General features: G+C 41.1%; 1 protein-coding gene across 1 annotated transcript; it reads left to right on the plus strand.

Moving 5' to 3' along the window:
• Window positions 1-783: 783 nt before the first annotated feature.
• Window positions 784-2,268, plus strand: LOC116131644. Its single transcript, XM_031417308.1, has one exon. It carries the CDS (start codon window positions 784-786, stop codon window positions 2,266-2,268), a length of 1,485 nt encoding a protein of 494 aa, XP_031273168.1.
• Window positions 2,269-19,500: the final 17,232 nt, after the last annotated feature.

A 19,500-nucleotide genomic window follows, 5' to 3' on the forward strand; every position in this document is an offset into this window, starting at 1 on the left:
GATTTTTACGTCTACAGTTTGGCACCCACCGTGGGGCCTCTAGCAATCATTCGACGTGACGAACCTTGCTATGTGGAGGAATATTCCATGGCTGACAATCCAGACGACGTTAACTCAGGCCTCGAGACCAGACTGGAGGCTTTGACCGCTCTCATGCAACAAAACTTAGACAAGGTGGCCGCACTGGAAGCCGAAAACACATCCATCAGGCTCGAGAACCAGTCGCTAAAAGAGAAAGTAAGTCGATTCTATGAACTCGAGTTTCTGCCCGACCAAGCACCTCCCAATCGTTTCCGCACCATTATCCCATCCATGCAACCCCTCTCCACACCAGAGCATCAACCCTCGGATGCTAGTAAAGGGCCGCGACCGCTTAACGCATTGGCGCTCGACTACTCAGTTCTGACTAACGGAGATAAAGGTACAATAGGGCGCGGTCCAGTCGACCCATCCCAGCCTCATGATCAAAACGATCCAACAATAGAGAACCCGAAGGATCAACCCATCTCCACCATACCACTTCCCCTCCAGTCAACCCAAACACAAACCCCCTCCTGCCTGGCTCACCCTCGCGGGGTGAACGGCCAAACCAAACCAACTCCAACTCTTGAGCCCGTCCATCCCGAAAGACCGAACGACTACCAGACAACTCCCCTGACCGTTCATGTAGGGAAGAACAACAGAACAGTGACAATGGGAGTCATCCAACCAGAAGGGATGAACGAAGACACATGCTACCAAGGAGCGCACGATTGACTTATCTATCAGTCTACCCCCCGAGGGATGACCCCACGAGACGTACCAGACCCGGTAAGACGGGATGACCCGATAGTATCCCTTTCCCCTGTGGAACAGTTACCGGCCAAGAGACTGGCCGACGTTGAGGTGGTAATAAGGCGTATCCCAGGAATGCCAATCCCAACCAAGAAGAGCAGACCGAATTGTTACGCCGATTCACCTTTTGCAGACGAGATCGCCCTGGCTGACATGCCCCAGAAATTCACTATTCCCAACATGAAACCATATGACGGTACCACTGACCCGGACGACCACATAGCCTCGTACAAACAGCGGATGTTCACTGTTTTCATACCCCGACCGCTTAGAGAAGCCTGCATGTGCAAAAGTTTCGGTTCTAGTTTGTCCAGCCCAACACTCCAATGGTACACGAACCTCCCGAACGGATCCATCGATTCATTCGCTCAGCTTACTGACACCTTTGTGGAACAGTTCGCCAGCAGCAAGAAGCTAGAGAAGTTGTCGGCCGACTTGTACCGAGTATACCAACGAAAGGGGGAACCATTAAGAGAGTATGTTAGCAGATTCAACAAAGAGAAGATCTCTATTCCTTCCTGTAACCCCGAGACTGCTGTGGACGCTTTCAGAAAAGGCCTCCTCCCAGATGGAGAACTATACAAAGAGCTTACAAAGCTGGGCTGCACCACCATGGAAGACGCTCTGGCCCGAGCCGTTATCCAGATAAGGTGGGAGGAAGATGAGATGAACCGAGCCGCCCATTCCAGATACGAACCAAGGCGGAATGACAGGAAGCCAGAGCCTAGACCGGTAGAACACCGCTACCAACCCCCCGCACGGAATCTGGGCAGAGCCAGGAGACCATATGACCGCCGACCCTTGAGAAGTGATAACAGGCATTTGGGATCGAACCAGTTCAAAATACTAGAATACAGTCTCAGCATCGAACCAACCCAGGTCATAGCGATAATGAAAGGAATGGGATCCGCTGTCAAATGGCCTAGTAAGCTCAATCCCGAGGCCAGGAGAGACACAACCAAGTGGTGCGAGTTCCACAACGATCACGGGCATAACACCGCAGACTGCATCACCTTGCGCCTCGAGGTTGCCGCACTTCTGAAGAGAGGACATCTCCGTGATCTACTCACTGACAAGAGAAAGAACACCATTAGCCAGAAAAGCTCCAAACAACAGTTGCCCTCTCAGCGAGAACCCACACCAAAGGGTTTCTGCTTGCTAATCTCCGGAGGATCAGAAATCAGTGGGGTAAGCTACTCATCAGCGAAACAGCATGCTAGAACTAACCATCATGAAGTCCAATCCGTCCACCCGGTCTCAAGGACATACTCCCATCAGGTAATTCAATTTGAGGATGACGAACCGATCACCCTAGCCGCTCCTCACCACGACGCTTTAGTCCTCTCCCTGCAAATAGCCAACATCCTAGTGAAAAGGGTGTTCGTAGATGGGGGTTCGTCAGCGAATATCCTATTCCTCGAAGCGGTGCAATAGGGCTGGAAGAAGCAAATATCAACAGGCAACCGACACTGCTAGTAGGATTCAGCTCGGAGCAGAAATACACTATCGAGGAGATCACCCTTCCTATCTATGCCGGCAGAGTAAACAAACAGATAGTCTTCCTGGTGATCGACTGCCCATTCCCCTACAACGCCATTTTGGGCCGCCCCTGGATCCACGACATGCGGGCAGTCCCATCTATTTTCCTTCAGACAATCAGGTTTCCGACCAAGTGGGGAGTACGGGAGATCAAGGGCGACCCTAAAGCTTCCAGGGACTGATACAACAAAGCCTTCAAAGGCAAGGGAAACTCTTCATAGCAATTACAGTCTCGTCCAATCCCTGACAGAGCCTGACCAACTGACCATTGAGGAGTTGGATGAAGTGCAAATACATCCGAATGACGGAGAGAAAGACACACATAGGCTCCCGCCTCGACCCAAGACAAGAGAGAAGTGATAGAATTTCTAAAACAGAACGAAGACTGTTTCGTCTGGGTCCCATGCTGACATGACCGGAATCAATCCCGACGTAATGGTCATCAGCTCAAGGCACCAGACCACCCGCCAGTCAAGCAGAAGAGGAGGAAATTCGCACCTGAGCGAAACCAGATCATCAATGAAGAGAATTGAGAAGCTCCTAAACAACGGCATGATCAGAGAGGTCCACTACCCCGATGGCTGGTAAACGTTGTAGTTGTAAAGAAAAAGAACGGGAAGTGGAGAGTCTGCATCGACTTCACTGACTTAAACAAGCCTGCCCCAAGGATTCTTTCCCTCCCACATATCGACATGATGGTAGACGCGACCGTGGGGCACGAACTCCTCAGTTTCATGGACGCCTTCTCGGGATACAATCAGATTCTGATGCATGGGACGACCAAGAGAAGACAGCTTTCATCACAGAGAGGGGAACCTATTGTATAAAGTAATGCCGTTTGGACTGAAAAACGCCGGAGCCACCTACCAAGCTGGTCAACAAAAATGTTCTCGACCACTTAGGGAAGACCATGGAAGTTTACACGGCGACATCCTTGTAAATCCCTGATTGCCGAACAACACCTCGACCACCTTAGCCAGGCATTCGCCATTCCCGGAAGTACAACATGAAACTGAACCCAGAAAAGTGCTCATTCGGGTCTCATCAGGTAAATTCTTAGGCTATATGGTTACTCAGCGAGGAATAGAAGCAAACCCCGACCAGATCAGAGCGGTCCTCAGCATACCATCCCCAACTTGCATCAGAGATGTCAGCGTCTTGTAGGACGAGTGGCCGCCCTGAGCCGCTTCATCTCAGATCCGCTGACAAGTGCCACCTCTTCTTCCACGCCCTCAAAAAATCCAACAAGTTCGATTGGACCCCCTCATGCGAAGAAGCCCTACGACAGCTAAAAAGGTATTTGACTACCCCCCGCTGCTGTCCAAACCCATGGACGGGGAGAAGCTCTACACTTACCTAGCGGTCTCAGAGACCGCCATATCAGCAGTGCTAGTTCGAGAAGAAGAAACAAAGCAGTCACCGGTCTACTACATTAGCAAGTCGCCCTCGACGCAAGAAACTCGATACAGCCAACTGGAAAGCTTGCCCTTGCCCTCATTCATGCATCAGGAAGCTCAGACCGTATTTCCAGTGCCCTCTATAGTTGTGATCACCTATTCCCGCTCAAGAAAATATTGCACAAACCGAGCTATCAGGCCGACTCATGCAATGGACAGTAGAACTTAGCGAGTACGACGTATCATACCAACCAGCACCGCCGTCAAGTCCCAGGCACTAGCAGATTTCATTGCGACTTCACACCAAGCGAAAACACCCCAGGCGACAAAAGAATTACTATGCATGAACGGCGCACCACCTTCAAAGTGGACTTTCCTGGGAGATAGATCGAGGAATGTCAATGGAAGCGGACTCGGAATAGTACTAATCGCACCAGAGGGAGAATCATCCAGCGAGCAGTCCGCTGTGGGTTCAAGTGCACGAATAACGAGGTCGAATACGAAGCCCTCCTAGCTGGACTTACCTTGGCCAGAGAAATTGGCGCCAAGAGACTAGAAGTGAAGTCGGACTCCCAACCGTGGTCAACCAACTACAAGGTACGTACCAAGCACGTTACTCAAAAATGACATCAATCTAAGCATGGTCAAAGAGTTGCAGCCGAATTCGAAGAGTTCTCGTAGTACAGATCCCCAGAGCTAAGAACAACCATGCGACGCCCTCGCCAACCTGGCTCAGCACTCCCATGTTCCTCAGTCATCCATCCCTCCTATTCATACAGTGCCAGCCAACTGGAAAGAACCGCACAACAAGTCTCCTATGAAGCCATGGGCATTGAGCAAGCCGACTGTTGGATGACCCCGATAGTGAGTACCATGGAAGACGATGAGCTCCAGATGGCAAGACGAAGCACGTCGATTGAAAGCAAAAGCCGCCAGATTCACCCTACATGAGGGTCAACTCCTCAGAAAGTCGTTCTCAGGCCCCTACCTCAAATGCATAAGCCTAGAAGAGGCCCAAATGTTCTAGCCGAACTCCATGAAGGCGAATGCGGCAACCATGCAGGGGGCATAGTCTTGCTCACCAGGTGATCACCGAGGTTACTACTGGCCGACTATCCGCACCGACTCAATCGGTACGCAAAGAGATGCGACAGCTGTCAGAGGTTTGCTCACGTTTCGCACCTCCCACCAGAACGACTCCATTCCATCCGACACCGTGGCCATCATGAAATGGGGAATGGAAACGTGGAGGAAAGTACCTACTACACGGGGCAACGAGTCTTCATGTTGGCAGTGACGACATACTTCACCAAGTGGGTCGAAGCCGAGCTTCGCTCAAGTCAGAGACCGAGAAGTCAAAGCTTTCATCTGGAAGAACGTGATCTGCAGGTTCGGAATACCAAAGGAGAGTCACGATAATGGTCCAGTTCATTAGTTCAGGCTTCAAGGATTTCTATGACATGTGGGGAATAAAGTTAAGCTTCTCAACACCCGCAACCCCAGTCTAACGGCCAGGCCGAGTCGTAAACAAAACAATCATGCAGACACTGAAGAAGCGATTACAGAAAGCTAAGGGCGCATGGGCGGACGAGCTACCAGGAGTCTCTGGTCATACCGAACCACGGCTCGATCATCAACTGTGTGAAACACCTTTCTCCCGACATATGGTTTAGAAGCAGTCATTCCAGCCGAATATCAATTCCGTCACCAAGCTCCAGGGGCGGACGAGAAATCAAATAGCCAAAACCTTTGCAGAACCTAGACACTGTGGATGAGCTACGGGAACAAAAGCGAGCATCCGCAACACAGTCTACCAGCAACAGGCGCCCGACACTATACCCACAGCGTGAGGATCCGACTTTCCGGATAGGCGATTGGGTCCCTCGTAAGGTTTTCCAAAACACCAAGGAGATTAACTCTGGAAACTCGGACCCACCTGGGAAGGCCCCTACAAGATAATCAAAGAAACAGGGAAGGGCGCCTACAAAATCCAGACCCCAAGGGCAAAGACACAATAACAGTTGGAATGCCGTTCAACTCAAACGTTACTACTCGTAGGTGAACCCCGTCTTGACGGGAATTTTGTTCTTTTCTCATTTCTTTCATTGTTAATAAAAAGGAGAGGGGCCTATCCACCTCCTCTCAGACAGTCGGCATCATGGCCAGATATTTAATGAAGTATTATTAGTAATTATCATCTTTGAATCAAGTTTGAGAACTTCAAATCGGCCATGCCCGATGAACATACGAACACCTTTAAATCGGCCATGCCGATGAACGCACGAACACCTTCAATGGCCCGCTGATATACATAAGAACACCTTCAAATCGGCTCTGCCCGATATACATACGAACACCAAATCGGCCATGCCGATGAACGCACGGACACCTTCAAATCGGCCTGCCTGATATACATACGAACACCTTCAAATCGGCCCTGCCCGATATATACGAAACACCTTCAATCGGCCATGCCCGATGAACGCACGGACACCTTCAAATCGGCCCTGCCCGATATACATACGGCACCTTCAAATCGGCCACGCCCGATTAACGTACGGACACCTTCAAATCGGCCACGCCCGATAACGTATGGCACTTCAATCGGCCAGCGGATATACGTACGGACCCCTCAAGTCGACCCGGATGACGAATTACTCACGATCGAATCCACCCTGCTCGACTCCGAGAATAACCTTAAGATCGGCACTGCCCGATCCAAGACTTGGCACCTTGGGACCGGCCCCATCCAACCCAAAAACTGAACTCAAGATGCCACGCCACTCATCCAGGGGACTACACACTCGGCAACCCGACCGAACGAACTAGTCCATATCGTTAAGCAAAGCACCAAATCAGCCTGACATAAGGCCCACATGCCTTAGCATCAGGCCACGCTGAGGTAACACGCATGAAAATAAGGAAGAGAAACAAAAGAACAGTCCTTCATCACCGAGAAACCCGAACATCAAAGTAATATATATGGCGCCAAACGCCCAAGTTCAGAATACAAAAAAACGGCACAGACGCCAGACAAAGGGCATCGCAGGCCCCAAAATACAAAAAAAAAAAAAAAAAAAAAAAAAAAAAAAAAAAGTGTGAACACTAAGATCCTCGGCAAGGTATCATCCTCCATCAAGTCAGTCGCCACACAAGCACCACTAGTGCTCGGCCCCGGAACCAGGTCGCTCACATCACCAACACCCGGCTGACTAAGCTCAGGCGCCTGCTCCTCGCCCTGTCCCACTGGATGACCAGTTTCCTCTTCCAACAACTCTTGCATGAGCAGAATGTCTTCATCCGGATCCCAATGAGAAGTCCGCCCTTCTTTAAACTCCAGCATGAGCTCGCCTCGGGCCTTAATGATGGCGTCATCAGCAATGGAGATGCACTGCTCCCTGAGGGATTCGACCTCCGCGGTCCTCTCGGCTAACTCGCGCCGTAGTCTCTCGACCTCAGCCTCACTATCCCGGAGACGCTGCTGACTCTCCTGTTCAGCCTTCTGGGATGCTGCCTCCTTCTGCCGCAAACCGGCGTTGGCCTTGGATACATCCTGTATCTACTTCTCCTGCGCCACGACAGACCTCCTTAGATGGAGACTGCTAGTGAGTACCTGCACAACAAAACTGAGCAATGAGAACAGAATCAAACAAGAAAAATAAACAAGTACTGCCATACCTGAACGGCGCGGGATACACCCCAGTCAGCGGCAGCAACCGCACCCATCTGGTTCAGACGCGCCTTGTCCGCTGGGAACAAGAAAGAGTCGGCCAGCTTACTCATAGAGGTCGCGTCCGAGTAAGTCGACGCAGTAGCCGGAAGCGTAATGGTAATAGTCCCAGCTTCCTCATCCACAACGGCAGCCTGGGACGACCCGACTCCCGCCGAAGGCTGATGACTCGGCAGCTGCCGACTGGGTGGCGTCGCCAATACATCCTCAACCCTCGCATCCGCCCTTACCAACGACTCCCTCTTCCGCTTCTCTCGCCGCCTGGTGATGGATTCGCTCGCACTCGGGACAGTCAATTTCTTCATCAGGGACTCTGCAAGTGCAAACTCTCCAACGGTTAGTGGGTTCAGCCCGGACTCACCAAAAATGATGTGATTGCAGTGTCGACTCAGGAGCACATCCCAAGTCTGCTTCAGCGATGGGAAGGGAGTACCTCTCTGAATAGCCTCTACTCCGGCCCAAAGAATACTGCTCCTCAGATTAGACTCTGCCAGCACCACTCGCCAATCCTTCTGCTCCAATGGGATAGCTAACACCCTCTGGGTAGCTATGTCCAAGCCGTCCCCGCTCTGCCCAGCGCGATTGAAATCGAGCTCTGCAAACAAAAAAACATAATCAAGATTTAGTAATCAAAAGTACGAAAGAAACAACGAAGTTCTCACCAGTAGCTCGCCAGCCGATCGGAATCTCGCCCATGCCCCTGTCTCCGAAAACGGCCTGACCCTTCAAGAAAAAGTAGCGGTCTTTCCAGTTTTTATCACTAGACCGCAGGTCGGTCACCAAATGAGACCGGTCGTGCCTCAAGTTTAGCAGATATCGGCCCTTCTCCTTATCGTTCTCCTTCAGGAAGTACGAGTACAGCAGCTTGTGCAACCCGAACACAATTTGATGCCGAACACACAGATCCTCCAAAGCCATCAACAGTCTCCATGCGTTCGGCATAAGTTGGGAAGGGGCGATAATGAAGTGATTCAGCACCTCCCAGACGAGGCGGGGCGAGGCACAGGCAACCTCAGCCCATCATGAAACCATTTCTCGTACACGCAGACCCAACCTTCAGCCTCCCAATCAACCCGCTCGTACGACCGCGGGGTCCAGACTTTGACAGAACCAGGGATATGATACAGTGTACGGATACGCCAGACATCACTATCCCTCAACACGGGCGGATAATCCCTGGTCAGAATCCCACTGCCCTGCTGGCTCGACCCTTCCTCAGAGCTACTACCAGATGAAGAGGGACTGCTAGCCCCTCCAGAGTCTTCCCCACTCCTACCATACCGACCCGAGCCACTCGGCCTAACTCCACTCGACCCTGGAGCAGCAACACTAACTGCGGTCGGCACGTCGATCGGAACGCTCCCTTCAGGCATTATCACCATAGTCGGGGCACGCTCATACTCGTTCCCAACGTCCACCACCTCTTGACTCGAACCTGATGACGTTTCGTCTGACATCGGATCACTCGCCCGTCCAAACCAACCGACTCGTTCTGTAGGAGAATCGAACTGAAGCACTAAGTGTCAACTACAGGTCGCCCTTCAACACCGAACGATGCCCTCAAGACCGGCCTCAACCTCGGTCGACCCGTTCTATCGAAGTGGTACCCTAACCAGTCGTCCCGCCTAGCCGACCGACCGAAAGAAAAAGCTCGCTAGTCGACCTGCCCGACAACGAGAGCCCTTGCCCTGGGTCGACCCCTCCAACCGAACGACCCTAAGCCAAAATCAATAGAGCACCAACTCGTTCGCCCCAGACGACCGATCCACCTCCAGTTTCAATCCTAGTCTACTCACCTCGATCACTAACCCCTCAACCTAAACTCACTCGCCCTGAATGACCGATCCCCCTATTCCACCACACACCTCCTCGCCACTCGGTCAGGCGTACCGACCGACCCAAACAACGCCAAAGTCGACTTCGTCTTCCAGACCCAATCCAAAAAACCCAAAAAAAAAAAAAAAAAAAAATTTCACCTACGACCAGATTCTTCCCGGATATCCACCGAAAAATTCAAACCTACACCTATTCACCAAAATCCTAACACCAAAACGCTTGGAAACCCAGTTTAAACCCACTCAAAAACTCAAAACATCCTTATCCTACTTCCCAGAAATTGCATAAAAAAGAAATCAACCTACAGAACAGCAAAACGACCTCAAAAGGAAAAATTACCTTGGATGATTGTAGAGAAGACCACCTTCGCTTAAAAAACTGGGACAAAAACGAAGAAAAAAAGGGAGAGAAATTTTTTCAGATGAAAACCCAAAACCAACGTGAATAGAAGACGAACAGCCGACTCTCCAATTTTGTAAAGAAAGCGTGAACACGTGGCAGGCTGTGATTGGTCAGGTGTCAGGAGACTCTTCGTTTTCCCGCTCTCGAAACGACAGACAGATCACCACCATACACGTGGCAGCGATCCGAATCACCTGGGGAATCGTTAGTTCCGTACAGAATCTGCATCTCGATCGCCCGTCCCCTCCAACCGACTCCATTTGTACCGCCTGGAATGAATCCGACACGCGTCCAGTCTACACGAGCCAACAAATTCACTTGGCCACTCGATCACCCGACCGACTTTTCGGTCCGGGGGTCCTCCTAAGCATCCCATGCTCAGCCGGCCTGGAAGGCCTGGTCGACCGATGTACGAGTTGAGAATGGTCCGGGTCGAACCATCTTCTGAACAAGATGTGAATCTCGCCCAATCACCCGTCCGTAAGGAACGAGTGGACAACATGCACCCGAGACGCCTCACCCGCCTAGTCGCCCCATCATCCCAACCGATCGAAACTTTTAGTACCTCCTAAACCTGTCCGATCCGACATGACGAATGAATGCCTCTTTTAACAGTCTCCTTCCAGTCGTGCGGATGTACCGACCGATCGCATCTGACTCCCTACTCTTCAGCTCGCCGAACCGACCAGACACCGCACAAGGATAGAAAATTTTGGTTCGGGAGGAGATACCGAACGAGTCTCAACCAAGAATCACCTGCAATGGTCAAAGCAATCACTTCAATGATCGTTCGTCCATGAGGGAAGACCGAGCTCGCCTTTTACGTAACCTACTCTCTGACTTGAGTTACTCTCAACTCAAAGAGTGGGGGACAAACTGTTAGGGCCAAAAATCGTCTTCGACCCAAGTAGGGAAATAAGATCACTTGTGAAGAATGACCAGGCCCAATCTTGCAGAGGCCCAATTCGGATTAGCCCTATCTGATACGAAGTATAACCGGCCCGAACTACATGGGCGCGAGCCTCTTAAGCCCTGTCTAATATCTAGGCCTATGAGTGAGCCCAGAGCCTATAGCCCCTTCAACATTTTCCCATTCTTGATCAAATCCCTATTCAAGGTCGTCTTCCTCTTTCCTGGCGACTTTCCCACTTGAGGGTCATTCTCCTAAATGGAATTAACTTCCTATTTAGACACTGATAAGGACGGCTGATTACTGCATTGATTCTTCTAGGGTTGGCTTCACAGTCACACTAGGACTCTTGCTCCCACCAGGATTGGAAGACCAGACGACCACTATATAAGCAGAGGCCAGTCCTCTCACAAAGGACATCGACATTACACCTTCACACCCAAGGCTCTTTACTTGAGAGTCTCGTTTATTCACGACTAGACTTCCGGTAATCTCTCATTCCCTAGCCTCACTATATTAGCCTCTCAGCCTTACTGACTTGAGCGTCGGAGTGCCTACGGCAAACACCATCCTGGTGTTTCCCGTTCGCTTCACGCGTGTTTCTCTACGTGTGCAGGTACAGCAGATCGCTAGTGGCCTCAACCTCACGGGATCAGACCCCTCTTTCCGTACAGGTAGATTTTTACGTCTACAGTTTCATCTACTTTCCATCAGACAATCAGGTTTCCGACCAAGTGGGGAGTACGGGAGATCAAGGGCGACCCTAAAGCTTCCAGGGACTGTTACAAAAACGCCTTCAAAGGCAAGGGAAACTCTTCATAGCAATTACAGTCTCGTCCAATCCCTCGAACAGAGCCTGACCAACCGACCATTGAGGAGTTGGATGAAGTGCAAATACATCCGAATGACCCGGAGAGAAAGACACAGCGATCTACCTGTACGGAAAGAGGGGTCTGATCCCGTGAGGTTGAGGCTACTAGCGATCTGATGTACCTGCACACGTAGAGAAACACGCGTGAAGCGAACGGGAAACACCAGGATGGTGTTTGCCGTAGGCACTCCGACGCTCAAGTCAGTAAGGCTGAGAGGCTAATATAGTGAGGCTAGGGAATGAGAGATTACCGGAAGTCTAGTCGGGGACTGTGACTACGGCGAATAAACGAGACTCTCAAGTAAAGAGCCTTGGGTGTGAAGGTGTAATGTCGATGTCCTTTGTGAGAGGACTGGCCTCTGCTTATATAGTGGTCGTCTGGTCTTCCAATCCTGGTGGGAGCAGGAGTCCTAGTGTGACTGTGAAGCCAACCCTAGAAGAATCAGGGCAGTAATCAGCCGTCCTTATCAGTGTCTAAATAGGAAGTTAATTCCATTTAGGAGAATGACCCTCAAGTGGGAAAGTCGCCGGGAAAGAGGAAGACGACCTTGAATAGGGATTTGATCAAGAATGGGAAAATGTTGAAGGGGCTATGGGCTCTGGGCTCACTCATAGGCCTAGATATTAGACAGGGCTTAAGAGGCTCGCGCCCATGTAGTTCGGGCCGGTTATACTTCGTATCAGATAGGGCTAATCCGAATTGGGCCTCTGCAAGATTGGGCCTGGTCATTCTTCACAAGTGATCTTATTTCCCTACTTGGGCCGAAGACGATTTTTGGCCCTAACAGTTATTACTTGATTAATGTTATGCCTGAAAAAGTAGGGCTGACGCAAGGTCCAGTCAGCATGAAAAGTCAGAGCCTAAGTAGACCCACAGCCACTCAGACATGGCCACGTCGGGAGATGACACGAGCAGCATGCTCCAGTCAGTGTAGTGGGCGCGTGTCAGACTAGCCAGGAGCTAGAGAGCTTCTACGTGTCCAATTTCTGCAACAAATCGATTAAATCACTCTAGAAGGTGGGCAATGGGACATAAAGAAGGATTTGCACAGATAATCCTACCAAATCACAGATTTAGTAATCATGACTTTAATTAGGGGTGAGCGGTTCCGGGTACCCTGCATTTTCTGGGGGAACCGGAACCGGAACCGCACAGTGCAGGTTCCCAAAAAAAGGAACCGGAACCGGAACCGCACAGTGCAGGTTCTTCAATTCAAGGAACCGGAACCTAAAATGCAGGTTCCGGTTCCTTTCCAGGGTACCCTGTAAAAAATCAATTACCCCCCAATTAGTTTTAAAAAATAACAAAACACCTTATAAGTTTACAAATACACCCTAACAAATTTTCATTATTAATTCATTTGTGTCTAATGTACTCATAACCTGTATCTCTAAGCAACACTTGAATTCAATCAATTCATCACAATTCACATAAAATTCGTCAATCAAAACCAAAACACAAACAATTATTCATCACAATTCACTAAAAAATTATTAATATTTATTAATTTTAATTTATGTTTAATTGGTCAATTGGGTATTTATAATATACCAAATATAATTTAGTAAATTAATATTAGAAACTAGTAATGTTAATTGAATAAGTGATCATACTACAATGTAAATTTAATGTTATAATTAATTAAGTAATATACTATTTAATTATAATGTAATATTATAATTATTAAATGTTAATCATTTAATTAGTATGTAATATTATTTAAATAGAATGTTATAATTAATTAAATAATCATACCATAAATTTATAATATAATATTATATTATAAAATTATAATAATTTGATTAAATATTGTGTAAATTAGTAAATTACTAATGTTTAAATATAACATAATCAATTAAGTAATCATTTAATTAGGTAATGTTTATATTATTATCTATCTACTATAATGGTATAAGTATGTTATAATGAATTAAGTAACATACAATAAATCTATTTAATGTTATAATTAATTAAATTTCAAATCATTAATTAATATACTAATGTTTATATGGAATATATAATTGATTAGTAATCATATTATAAATATATAAGTAATGTTATAATTAATAAATTTTAATCGTTTAATTAAGTAATGTAAGTATAGTAAATTACTAATATTTAATGTATGTTATAAATTCTAACTAATTAAGTAATTATGTGTCTTTTAACTATATATGCATAATTAAGTAAGTGATCATAATATAGGTAAATAAATAATTTATAATTTAATTGAGTAATTATTTAACTATATGTAATGCTTAATTAATGTTTATAATGAAATATTTATAAGGTAATGTTATAATAATTAATTTTCTTATCATTTAATTAAGTATTGTGCTAATGTTTATATAGTAAATAGTAATTACTAATGTTTAAAACATAATATCATAACTCATAATCAATTAAGTAATCATTTAATTATGTAATGTTGTATTAATTATATGATCATCTATAATAGTATAATGTAATGTTATAGAATAGTAATCATACTATAAATTTATAATTTATATTATAATTAATTAAATTTTAAATCATTTGATTAATATACTAATGTTTAATGAAATGTAATAACTGATTAAGTAATCATATATAAATATAAAGATAACGTTATATTAATTAAATTTTAATCGTTTAATTAGTATTAATAATATGTAAATTAGTAATTACTAATGTTTATAACGTAATGTTATAATTCATAACTAATTATGTAATATGTAATCATTTAACTATGTAATGCTATAATTAAGTAAATGATCATAATATATAATGTAATATAATAATATTATATTATTTGAGTAATTATTTAACTATTGTAATGCTTATTAATGTTTATAATGAAATTTTATAAGGTGTTATATTAATTAAATTTCTATCATTTAATTAAATAGTACTAATGTTATGTAGTATTAGAATTACTAATGTTTAAACATAATATCATAACTCATAATCAATTAAGCAATATTTAATTATGTAATGTTATATTAATTTATGATCATACTATAATAGTATAATGTATGTTATAATAATTAAGTATTCATACTATAAATCTATAATTTATATTATAATTAGTTAAATTTCAAATCATTTGATAATTACTAATGTTTAAATGGAATGTTATAATTGATTAAGTAATCATATATAAATATATAAGGTAAGTTATAATTAATTAAATTTTTAATCGTTTAATTAAGTATGTATATATAGTAAATTACTAATGTTTATAATGTAATGTTTAAATTCATACCTAATTAAGTATTATGTAATCATTTATTATGTAAGCTATGTTAAGTAGTGATCATATATATAATGTAATATAATAAATATTATTTAATTGAGTAATTATTAACTATAATATAATGTTTAATTATGTTTATAATGAATGTTTATAAGTATATTAATTAATTAAATTTCTTATCATTTAATTAAGTATTGTGCTAATGTTTATGTAGTAAATTAGTAATTACTAATATTTAAAACATAATACATAACTCATAATCAATTAAGTAATCATTTAATTATTAATGTTATATTAATTATATGATCCTAAATAGTATAATGTAATGTTATAATGAATTAAGTAATTATCTATAAATCCATAATTTTATTATAATTAATTAAATTTCAAATCATTTGATTAATATACTAAGTTTATAGGAATGTTAAATTGATTAAGTAATCATATTATAAATATATAGTATGTGTTTAATTAATTAAATTTTTAATCGTTTATTAATATGTAATAATATAGTAAATTATGATATTACTAATGTTCAATGTAATGTTATAATTTATAACTAATTAGTAATTATGTAATCATTAACTATGTAATGCTATAATTAAGTAATGATCATAATATATAATGTAATATAATAATATTATAATTTATTTGAGTAATTATTTACTATAATGTAATGCTTAATTATGTTTATAAGATAATGTTATGATAATATTATAATTAATTAAATTTTATCATTTAATTAAATATTTTGTTAATGTTTAGTAGTAATAGTAATTACTAATGTTTAACATAATTCATAACTCATAATCAATTAAGTAATCATTTATTATGTAATGTTATATTAATTATATGATCATACTATAATAGTATAATGTAATGTTATATGAATTAGTAATCATACTATAATCTATAATTTAATATTATAATTATAATTTCAAATCATTTGATTAATATACTAATGTTTATAATGGAATTTTATATTGATTAGTAATCATATATAAATATATAAGGTATGTTATATTAATTAAATTTTTAATCGTTTATTAAGTAATGTAATATATAGTAAATTAGTAAATTACTAATGTTTATAATGTATGTTATAAATTCATAACTAATTATGTATTATGTATTTATTTAACTATGTAATGCTATAAGTTAAGTACTGATCATAATATATAATGTTAATATAATATATTAATTATTTGAGTAATTATTTAACTATAATGTAATGTTAATTAATGTTTTAATGAAATGTTTATAGGTAATGTTATAATTAATTAAATTTCTTCTCATTTAATTAAGATTATGCTAAGTTTTGTAGTAAATTGTAATTACTAATATTTAAATATATACATAATCAATTAAGTAATTATTAATATGTAATATTATAATTAATTATATAATCATCTAAATGTGATGTTATAGTGAATTAACTATTAAGTAATCATACTATAAATTTTTAATGTAATATTATAATTAATTAAGTTTTAATCATTTAATTAAGTTTGTACTAAGTTTAAAAATGTTATAATTGATTAGTAATTATATTATAAATCTATAACGTAATGCTATAATTAATTAAATTTCTAATATAAGTCAATTAATTAACTATTTAATTATGTTATAACTTATAATCAATATTAAGTAGTAATCAATTAATGTAATGCTATAATTAATTATACTATAATCAATTAAGTAAGTTATAAATTTATAATTAATTAAGTAATCATTACTATAATGTAATGTTTATAATTGATTAGTATGATATTTACTAGTAATTAATTTATTAATGTTTATCAATTTATCATATATAATTAATTATTACTAATTATTATATATATACTTAGAACTTGATAATTGAAGTAAATAACTAAATATATATTATTCAATCAAATATACTATTTTATTCAAAAATAATTCTTTTAATAACATTAAAAATGTAAAACACTTTTAATTGGATCATAATCTAATTATTCACTTAATTGATCAAAACTTAATATTAATGTATATAATATATTAAAGCTTTAATATGGTGTATTATATGTAATAAGTATAATTGTATTCGTATATTTATTTAATTAGGTTATTCTAAAAATTTAACTTTTTCTATTTTAAATTTTTTTCTATGTAAAATAATAGAAACTCCCCCTTTTTACTTTCACAAATATTTCATTATAGTCCAGGTTCCAAAATAGGTTCTAATAGGTTCCAAAAACAGGTCCAAAACAGGTTCCAACAGGTCCAAACAGGTTCCAAAGCAGGTTCCAAGTAGGTTCCAAAACAGGTTCCAAACAGGTTCCAAAACAGGTTCCAAACTGGGTACCCCTTACAGGTTCCAAACAGGGTACCCTTTTTACAGGTTCCGGTTCCGTTCCGGTTCCTCCCCATGCAAGAACCGGAACCGGACCCGCACAGTAACGTTCCAAAAAATTGGAACCGAACCTACCCGCACAGTGCAGGTTCTGGGTAGGTTCCGGTTCCGGTTCTGGTTCTTACCCCGTTCCGGTTCTACCCGCTACCCGTGCTCACCCCTAACTTTAATCCTCCCACTATAAATTGAGAGTTCCTCTTTCATTTTAGGGATTGGTTAATCCTCTAAAACTTAGCTACGAGCTCTCTCTCTCTCTCTTGTAATCATTTGTAAATTCAGTTCCTGAATGCGACCTGATCGCTATCATTAATACAATATCAGTAGAGTAGGACTGCTTCCTTAAATATCTGACCACTTTAAACACTGTTTTCTATTCTTTTGCCTTATTTTCTTATCCACTATGTCTTCTGAGCCAACTCAGTATTTCACATATGCGTTTGGTTGGTGTCACAATCACCCATCAATAATTAATACTTAAAAAAAAAAAAAAAGGAAATTGAAGGCAAATTTGATCTACCGATGGTGGTCAACCGTCGATCAACTCTTTCAACTATGTTCACTTCAATTAACCGGTAGTCAATATGCTGTATTGGGCACAACCAATTTTATTGGGAGAGAAAAGATATATATCAAATCAAGTTGATATACCAAAGTGTCAAAACATTGTGTCGTCAATGCACCCACCTTTGCCTAACTGTTGACCACCCGTTGTGTGCCTGGCCAGCAACTATTGCTATTTTAATATTTTTAAATTTTAAATAACATATTACTTATTATTAGTAAATTTATATTTATTTAAATTTATTGTGTGATTTTAAGAATTATATATAGATGTTTTTGTTATTCTACAATCTTTTAGCAAGTTGAGATTTAATAAAAAAACAGAAAAAAAAATCAAAACAAAACTTGAGATTTATAAGCTAACATTTACAGTAATAGGCAGCAGTAGACTGGTCAAGAAAAAGATTCGAATTTTTTTTTTTTTTTTTTTTTTTTTTTTTTTTGTTTCCTCCAACGAAGAAAGTTTCTCTTTTCCCTTTAGCGCCGATATATGTTCCCTTTCCAATCATTCTGAACCACCGATTATATGCAGCCATCGTTCTTAAGAAAATGGCTGCAACAATGGCTTCCACTCTTGAATTCCACAGAGGATCCTTGCCATCACAATGCTCCAATACCCCTGGACCACCCAGAAGCAAGTAATGCCACAATCCAACCAACACAATCCTTTGTAACTACACTTTTGGCCATTACTCTACATCACCAACATGTAGTCCTCTCGTCTTCTTTCAGTTTCTCTTTGTTTTCATTTTAAATTCAGTTTTGATGATTTGCATTTGTGATTGTACGTGGAGCCTTTTGATATATGACTACCTAAATTTCAAAAAGAAAAGACCCTTATAACATGAATTTAATAAAAAAAAAAAAAAATTTTGACATATCAATTGGTATGGGCCAAATAATATTTTGGCCTGACAAAACCAATAACGAAATAAATATATTACGGTCCAATGCCTTCCAATTGGGCCTACGCTTAAATCTACTTTCTAAAGTATCCACTTGAACTACCCTACAAGTTAATTGAATCGAGCTTTAGCCCATTAGTCCACAACAGCCCATAAATCGGAATTAGAATCTTATTCACCTTCCAATTCAGTTGAGATCCTAAATCTTAGTGCAATTGGAATATCCTAACCCATAAAGCAAGCATTAAGAGTTCCTTTCTAATTAGAACTCCTCTACCTAATAGGATTAAGATTCTTACTAGGATTCCAACTTTTTGGGATCACTAATAAATAGGGGCAAACCCTCTCATTAGTTATTCTGAAATAACTCATAATACCTAGCTCTCAAAGTTCTTGTTCTCAAAACCACCGTATTATTCTGTTAATCCTTCCCGCTTTCAACCCTTACTATAATACCTTAAACCTCGCTGACTGAGACACCACACCGATGTCACCCAAGTCTTCACGTTCTCTTTTCTTCTTTGTGTACGTACATCAAATTGTCAGTGACCCAATTCCTCATAAGATTCACCCTTCTAATCAACCTTTAGATTTTACCATCTACACAGTTTAAAGTCAATTAAATTGATTTCAAGTTTGGGGATTTGCCACATGGTTTCCAAAAGTTGGAATATTAATACCGAGAGCTAAATATACAACATTCTCTTTTTGAAATTTTTGTGCTTTCTTTCTTTTTGTTTATTTGTGGTATGAAAAATATATCAAGTATAAATTATTTCAAATTTATAAAATCTTATTTGACAAATAAAATATATATATAATTAACTAGGGAATAGTCTTTTTGATCGTTTGAAGCAAGATATTAAGAGTTCATGTTATGCTACCCCCTATGTAAATTGAGACAC

The sequence above is a fragment of the Pistacia vera genome, unplaced genomic scaffold (assembly GCF_008641045.1).
Source record: "Pistacia vera cultivar Batoury unplaced genomic scaffold, PisVer_v2 Contig235, whole genome shotgun sequence".
Taxonomy (NCBI): domain Eukaryota; kingdom Viridiplantae; phylum Streptophyta; class Magnoliopsida; order Sapindales; family Anacardiaceae; genus Pistacia; species Pistacia vera.